The sequence below is a fragment of the Lycium barbarum genome, chromosome 10 (genome assembly GCF_019175385.1).
Source record: "Lycium barbarum isolate Lr01 chromosome 10, ASM1917538v2, whole genome shotgun sequence".
In the NCBI taxonomy this organism is placed as follows: Eukaryota; Viridiplantae; Streptophyta; class Magnoliopsida; order Solanales; family Solanaceae; genus Lycium; species Lycium barbarum.
This window is the reverse complement of record NC_083346.1, coordinates 10820429-10829253: the sequence shown is the minus strand read 5'-3', so window position 1 is coordinate 10829253 and position 8825 is coordinate 10820429. Positions and strand designations below refer to the sequence as shown.

At 36.5% G+C, this 8825-nt stretch overlaps 1 protein-coding gene and 1 pseudogene across 1 annotated transcript; both read right to left on the bottom strand.

The window, feature by feature from the left end:
• Positions 1 to 741: 741 nt before the first annotated feature.
• On the bottom strand, positions 742 to 4384 carry LOC132614394 (G-type lectin S-receptor-like serine/threonine-protein kinase SD2-5; annotated as a pseudogene).
• Positions 4385 to 5479: 1095 nt separating this feature from the next.
• Positions 5480 to 7711, bottom strand: LOC132615639 (uncharacterized). Its single transcript, XM_060330256.1, has 2 exons — positions 7276 to 7711; positions 5480 to 6640 (listed from the first exon to the last, which is right to left on the bottom strand). The coding sequence occupies exons 1-2, from the start codon at positions 7661 to 7663 to the stop codon at positions 5718 to 5720; spliced, it is 1311 nt and encodes a 436-aa protein (XP_060186239.1). The 5' UTR covers positions 7664 to 7711; the 3' UTR covers positions 5480 to 5717.
• Between the last annotated feature and the right edge of the window lie 1114 nt (positions 7712 to 8825).

Below are 8825 nucleotides of genomic sequence, written 5' to 3'. Positions count from 1 at the left end.
GAATGTTGTTTCGCTTATCTTTCCATACTAGTAGTCATAGTATTACTGTTTCTTGTTAGTCGATAGCTGTTACTATTTACTGTCTCTTGTACTTCGATTATTACTCACTTTTTAAGAATACTCTGTCAGGCTTTCTTTAGTATTTTCAATTTTGTCATTTCTTCTTCACTCCCGTTGTTTTCTTTTTTCGAAATGCTTTTACTCAGCCGAGGGTCTATCGGAAACAACCTCTCTGCCTCCCAAGGTAAGGAGTAAGGCCTGCGTACACACTATCCTTCCCAAACCCCACTTGTGGGATTACACTGGGTACGCTGTTGTTATTGTTGTTACTTTTGTTTAACAGAGGAACCACTAATTAAAAGGGGCAAAATAATGGATCTTTGAGAAACCACTTGAGGAATAATAACTCAATGGCTACATAAATCAGAAGAAAATGCAAATACTTTGGGGTTGTTTTAGAAAATCTGAAGAGAATACTGCAATGAGCTTCAAACAACTATGAATTCTGCGAGAGAAATCAGAAGCTTTCATTCATCGATAATCGAATGTTACATCTCCAAATCACATAATCAAGTAACCGATCTACTACTAGCTATTACATCTCCAAATCATATAATCAAGTAACCGATCTACTACTACCTATTACATCTCCAAATCATATTGCAAATTATGTAATCAAGTAACTGATCTACTACTACTAAGCCTAACTAACTGTTGAGTAGTGCACATGCACTAATCCCAAAACAAGTATGGATGCACTATCAGGAGATACTTTATTGTCCAGTGTAGCTGAGCTCGAGTTACTTCGAGAGGCCTTTGAGCTGCTATGATCACTGCATTAGGTACTAAACTGGAGCTCCTGTGTCCTGCAAGAACTGCATGAACTGGATGATAAGATCCTGGGAATCTCGGGAAAACTCGAAGTTGATGACTCCATTGATGTCTGTAGAGTCTAGAAGAAGAAATTGATGCAAGCTGAAGGCTGGAAGACGAAGCTGCTGAAGATGCCAAGTTTTGGTTAATGGCTACTCAGATCAACGTCTTTCCCCTGTAAATGATGTCATTCCCCTTTTAGATGTTATCAGCTCACTCTCAGTGGCTTAACAGCCTTGAGTTTTTGCTTCTGGTTCTTAACTCCCATCTCATACTAGTTTTTTTGCAGTATTTGGAGTTATAACCATATGATTTGTAATCATTCACGCATCTTCTTGATGCTTTTTTAATGCAACAACTTCAAAAAAAAAAAAAAAAAAAAAAAGATCAACATCTTGTTCCCATTAAAGTCGTTGACCTGGGAGTGGCAGAGGAAAGAGAAAAGACTGTTTAAATCTTAAGATTGTTGTTCACACTGTTTAAATCTTAAGATTGTTGTTCACCTTGGTCCAGATAAAATTGAAGGCAATACTGAACTGATAGTGGCTTCCCTCATTTGGTTGCTGGACCCAACCTCAGGTAGGTTTGTGAAATTATAATCCAAGTTGGTTTCAACAGTCACCAAACCTTCCAGTACTTTAACAACCAGTGACATGGAAGGCCTCTTGGCGAAATTGCCTTGTAGACACCATACTGCGATGCTCATCATTTCTGTTACTGCTTCTTTGTGGAGCTGCATATCCTCATTGTTTTTGTCAACCATATCCATGAGCTGTTGTTGTTCCGCTTTTCTCCTTAAAACACTAACCAAATGGACATCTTCTTCATCTGCCTGGGTCCAATCCAAATTCGTTCTCCCACAGAGAATTTCCAAGAGCACAATTCCAAATGCATAAACATCAACTTTCTCAGTGATCACCGAGCTCAACCATTCAGGAGCTAAATACCCTGGTGTTCCTCTCATTCTAGTTACAACTTTGCTTTTGTCTTTCTCAATTAGTTTCGACAACCCAAAATCAGATATCTTAGCATTGAAGTATCGATCTAGAAGGATGTTTTGTGGTTTGATATCCAAATGAATTATCTTCTGGCTGCAATCGTCATGAAGATAAGCTAACCCTTTGGCGATATCTGATATTATCCTTTGCCTTGTATGCCAAGTAAGCCCATTCTCTTGCCTTTCATGAGAGATCCACCTGTCCAGTGATCCATTTACCATGTATTCATAGATCAGAATCCTGTGATACTTTTCAGCACAAAATCCAATGAGTTTTACCAAATTGACATGGTGAATGCTACCAACTGTTTTTACTTCTGTTAAGAATGAATCCTTTACTTGACCTAGACCGTCCAGACACTTCACAGCCATTTTGGTGCCGTCACTCAGTGTTCCTTCATAAACAGAGCCAAATCCTCCTTCCCCGAGTTTTCTGCTGAAATCTTCTGTAATTGTTTTCAAGTAATTGTAAGAGTACGGAGTTAGTACTCCTGGTAAGATTGTTGCTAGATCCAGAATATCCCCGGCCTTGCTGGACTGTTTCCTCTTTTTGAAAAGAGCAAAGCAAGCAGTGATACATAAAATTATTCCGAAAAAATCTGCAAGAGTAGATCCTATTATCACTTTGTTGAAAGGTCTTGAATTCTTGATTGGTGATTGATTTTGTACCTTAAGAAAAACTGAGGTCTTGTCCCTTTCCTCCCCCACATTGTCCATGATAGAGAAGACTTCACTAAGTGATAAACAGTTTTTTATTCGAGTCTCATCCCAAACAACAGCTTTGCAAGGACAGTTACTCAGACAGGCCCTTTTGCAATCTTCCAATTTTTCCGCCTCAGACCATAAGTTCGAACTTATATGTCTGTTGTATCTGAGAAGGGTCACAAAATATGTGGTGCTCTTGAGCTCTACAAGACTATGATACTGCAAAGAGTCGCAAGAAATGGGTGTCAGCTCTGTACATCCATGATGGCCAAATGGCATGAAGAAGTTTGGACAACTACATTGACCATTATTTCTACAAATGCTGTATCTTCCACACACCGTTGGATAACCACATGAGTTCCTGATGTCTTGGGTCAAAATGTCAGATACCTCTTTCCATTCAAGGTTGGCCCATACCCGTAAATGTCCATCAGGCCCAAGCTTCATGAAATGAGCTGCTGATGTATCAGAGTATTTGAAAGCAGTAATGCTTTGACCGTCAAAACTTAGATAGGGACTGTATGACATAGATGAAGCATAGTAAAACTGAGGTGGGTCAGAATCTACGTAAGTGACCCAGCTTCCATTGAGAATAGTAAGAGAAAGCAAACCTTGACTCCGATTCGATGCTGAAATGCTTGCTGTAAGCTTCTGCCCGGAAACCAAACTCTGCCCTGGAAGCAAATAATCCGTAGGATGATCAAAAGATTGTCAAATCGTGCGATTAGCCTTATCAAAGAGCACAAGATTCCCCTTTTCTGTCAAGATTAAGCCGGAAACAGATTTGCCAATAGTATTAGTGGACCAAACAACAGTGCCATCAGAGTTTGCCAAGACCAAGTTGCCATCTTGGCCTAGTTGCAAGGTTGCGTTGGCTTTGACAGGATGGTTTCGGTTAGCAGACCAAAATAACTGACGCTCATCTATATAACCAATTGATCTGTTGCGGTATACCATGAGGATACCGAGAAGGCATTCCGTGGCTTTGTAATTGCACAAGAATCCGCAGAGGTACTGAGGGCCAGAAACTCCACTTACAAGGATGGGTGTCAAGGTAGAGGTGTCGTTGGTGGGATTAACAGTCGTACCAAATGGCCTGTTGATCTAGATAGTGGCAAGTCCGGCAGTAGAATTCCCAACAGCGACGTTGAAAACCCACCACTGTTGGGATATGGCAAACCCAGATGAAGAAATGAAGAGAAAGATAAGAAAATGCAGTCTTTGTTCTGCAATCATTGCTATCATCTGCTGTAATGAGAATGAAACTATGGAACATTTGTTTTTCAAGTGGGACTTCTCTTTTAGAGTTTGGAACAAACTATCACAATGGCAAGGTTTCCTTAGACAACCTATGGCTTGGGCTGGTACATGTGTGGAAAGATTGAATGCAAATGCTAAAGTTTATAGAATGGTGCTTACAGGTTGTGTCTATTTATGTTTAGCAAGAAAGGAATCATAGTGTTCCAAAGTGTACAAAGAAGACTTGAAACTGTAGTCATAATGGCTATTCAAGAGATATTTCATAGGGAAGCAAAGAGACAAAGTTGGGAAGAGTACTAGAGAAAATGATTTTTTATCCACAAGGTAGTGTCTAGTTGTTTGGGGCTTAATGTCATCCAGTCAGTTTTTTTCTATTTTGAAGTGTACAGTTTCTTTTACCAAAAAAAAAAAAAAATGCCTGTTGTTGTGCCTTTTTTGGGATATATATGACCTTTTCTTCTACTTGGGTTAATCGTTAGGGAGAAGGGCATCACGTTTAATTTCTTTTGTATGCTCTCATTTTTCACACTTTTGTTGACTATGACTATAAACGAATGACTTCACATTGTATGTACCAAACTTTGAAAAGCGAATCATGTTCATAGATGCATTTTACAAGGTAAGAGCATGAATATGATTATTAATTTCAAGAAATTTGATATCACTTCTGTCGATTTTCATGCTTGTGCGTAATTTGGTTTGATTTGGCCCGGGGGGGGGGGGGGGGGGGGGGAGGAGGGGTGTACAAAAGAAATGAAATAATCAGCTCTTTCTTGGCTTGTTCTGAAGATGTAAATATGGTATATACCTTTCTATTTTCTTTCATTTTGTCAAAAGTAGGAAAGGAAATTGAATCAAACGGTTCTTGTCTGCTTTTTCTTTTTTACTTTTTGACCGAGAAACCTTTTTTACGTACGCCCTATACTCATCCAATTTCTTATGTGCACAATAAGCTTCTTTAGTTCCTAAAATATATATAATCCATAAAAAATTTCAGGGTTTTATCACAAAAGTAATCAAGCAAGCAGGTTTTGAAGGTTCAACCAGCAGCAAGCTAGTAGAGTCCTATGTTCTTAATGAACATGCGCTATCACCTAGCATGTGTTGCTTTCCTAATCAAAAGATAGGAGAGCACTCTTTCTTCCGAAGTTACCAAGTCCTTTTGTTCTTCAATACAGTTCTCTCGCGCGCCCTAGTATACTTGTTCATCTATATCAAGTATGTATGGTTAGTTCACCAGGGGAATTACCCTCCCAATCGAAGGAAATGGACGAAAATACAGTTCCCTTCCCTTGAATTTGGGTGAAACAAATTTATTTCCACTCTTTTGGTACTCACCTCCTCGTTCAAGACTAGTTAAGATTCAATTTCTTATTCGAAAAAAAAAATCCATTTGACTTAATGTGTTAATGATTCACAGAACTATGTATAAGTGAATCTGGAATCTTAAAATATAATGTGTTAATGATCCACAGAAATATGTGTGTATTATTTAATACCCTCAACCAAATATTATACGGTGATTATGTTTTCCTTATGCAATCAACCAAATAGTGTGATGTCATATGCGAGATTTTATACTGGGATTAATGGTTCCGATACCAAGAAAGCAGCAAATAGAGAGCTGTTAGCGCCTTTGTCAACTGCTAGCTGCAAAATTCAAAGATTAATGAAGTAACAATTAATACAAAAACAACCAATTGGAAAGTAAGAATCGTGTTTATAATCCTCCGCGCTACCAACAAATGAACTATATACAATTCGCTCTCTCTATCAACCGAAAAAAAAATATTAGCTTCATCTTTGTCCTGTCTCATCCTTTCTATAGAAACTTAAAGCAAAAAAATTATTCCATATGCTGCACAATTTCACTGAATTATCTCTAAGAGTCCAATTTCTGAATAGAGTCCACATAAGATCCTGATACTTGTTTCAACTTGTTTAGAAATTTACTTTGATGATGACATTCCACATGTTCAATTTCTGAAGCAGAGGCAATAAGAACAAAGTTCTCTCCATTCCCAACATCTATCTCATACAACTCTGCGAAAACTTGTTGAAATTCAGTAATTACTAACTTGTAAGATGACTGATCTGATGGAATCACATTTATGATCACAACACCATTTTTCTCAAGCAATTTTCTTGTTGCCAACAACACTGATTTCTCCACAAACTGTATAGGAGGAGCACTCATACCTATACTAGCATCGCTCGAATCTAAATCAACCATGATCACATCAAATTTACCATCAAAATCATCCAAATGCTCGCTATTTTGAATCATTTCAAGTGCATCTCCAACGCGTAGATGTATGGACTTACTATTTTCCAACCCGAAATATTTCCTTGCAACTTGTAAAACAACATTATCAGCTTCAATACCCAAGATTTGGAAACCAAGTTGGGAGCTTAAAAAACCAACAAGTGCTCCTCCTCCAACACCCAAACACAAAGCTTTCGGCTTTACTCCATTCCCAATTTGCGCGTCTAAATATGGACCGATAACTGAAAGACCCGCCACCATTGGATTCAAATAAGGATGAACTAAAACCCCATCATCAACTATCTCAAATTCAAGAAAATCGACTTTCTTGGGTCGCATCTTTATCTGTGTTTGTACCAAATTAGGCATTCTCTTAAACCTCAATCTCCTCCTAAACTCTTTACCTCCATTTTCCATTTCCAACTCTACATCTTCAATCAAGATTTCTCCAACAAAAGGTCCAACACATCTATCCAATACCACACTCCGAACCACCTCATCTTCGTAAACCAAGAACGGAATTTCAGTTAACGCACCACCTGTTCGACAAAATGCCTCAATCAAAAAGAAATAACGATATCAAGAGCATAAAGGCTCAAACCATTCAATTTCATTGCAAATTTTGAACATCACTTCTTTCAAAAAAAAAAAAAAATGTCCACATTTAAAAACTGCATAAAAAGTAACACTATTGTTTATAAGTGACAAATTTTGTAATTTAAAATATTATAAAAAGTTCTACTACTACTAAAAAGCCAATTGAACAATCCAAATAGTAATAGTATCTTATAAATTAGAATGAAAGTAATGATTTTAACGAAGAACGGAATAATTTCAGGTTACCCACCACCTGTTTGACAAAATGCCTCGATCAAAAAGAAAACGGATATCAGAGTATAAATGCTCAAACCAATCAATTTCATTGCAATTTTGAAAATCAGTTCTTTCAATTTTTTTCTTAAAAATAAATAAAATGGCCACATTTAAAAACTGCATAAAAAGTAGCACTATAGTTTATATAAGTGACAAAATTTTGTAGTTCAAAATATTTACAAAAAATTATACTACTACTAAAAAACGAATTGGACTATCCAAACAGAAACAGTATCTTATAAATTACGTAGAATGAAAGTAATGATTTTAATCAAGAACAGAATAATTTTAGGTAACCCACCAACTGTTCGACAAAATGCCTCAATCAAGAAAGGCATCAAATTCTCTTCAACAACAGACGAATCCACAACCCCATTGGAATTATAAGACGTGGGGTGTTCCGAATTCGGGGTATTTCCGATTAAAATGAGGCGAGATAGGTGAGGGAAATTTAGGAGGAGTTGTAAATGGCCTTGTTGGGTACTAAAATTCCAGTCGGATTCGCGGTTGATAGGAACTAACATTGCAGCGATTTGAGTGGGTTGATCTGAAGGGTGAGGCGAATCAAGAATTGCAATGCGGAGCTGAGGAGAATTGAAGTAATGGAGATGAAGTAAAGGGTTTGGGATTGTGAAGGTGATGTAACGGGAAGGAACTATGGTTTTGAAAGCAGTTGGGTCTAACCACATTTTTGAAGAAAGAGGAGGGAAAATTCTACAAGGTGAAAAAGGAAGAATGAAATGCTTTTTTGGGCTTTTATAAGAACTTTATTTGAAAAAAAAAAAAAAAAGGGCTTAATTCATATGTGGCCCCAAAATTTGCCCCTTTTTTCATTTTGGCTACTCAATTAAATGTCGTTCATATTGAATTTCTAAACTTGGCTTTAAATGTGTCTATCAAACACAATTCGACTTACATATTATATATGGTTAGTTTCATTTTTTTAGCCTTACGTGTGAATATCAATTAAAACACCCACCCATTTTAATTATACGCATCAGAAACTGGAAATAAAAATCAAATTGGAAACTAAAAACTAAGAAACCAAAACTAGAAAATAAAAACTGAAAACTAAAACTAGAAAATAAAAAATTGAAAATTAAAAAACCAAAATTGAAAACTCAAAAACCAAAAACAAAATTTAATATTTGATGTGTATAACTAAAATGGGTATGGTGTTTTAATTTGTTGAATTTTCCACATAGGATGTGATGACATTCATGAGCAACGCTAAAAAAAAAAAAAAAAACTCACCATATATGCTATGAAGTCGGATTGTGTTTGATTGACACACTTGAAGCCAAGTTCACACATTCAATAGGAACAACACTTAGTTGAGGTGCAAAAATGGATAAAAGGGGCAAGTTTAAGGGGCTGCATATGCATTAAGCCTAAAAAAATGGAAAAAGGGTCAAAAATATCTCTAAAACATGTCAAATTTGTCCTCCGTTACGTTTTTGGTTTAAAAATGCTCGTCATTATGTTTTTGGCTCAAAAATACCCTTTATACTAACTGTTGTTCCAAAAAGGGGTCAATTTTGCTCTTGAATTGGGGGGTTGAAAGTGTAAGATATGCAATAATATAAAGAGAAGTAGCATACACATTCTCGTTTTAACAAATAACTAGTACAAACAATATTAGTCACAATTCACCAATGTCTCACTATTATGAGGCAAAAAATATCACGGTTGTCTTCAACTAAAATTATATCTTAGAACTGATAATTGTTTAAAAAACTATTTTGATCGTAAGACATCTAATAATTATGAGGCAATAAATGTAACCATTCATCTTCAACTAAAATTATACCTTAGAACTGATAATTTCAATTGAATTCGCGGTTGATACTT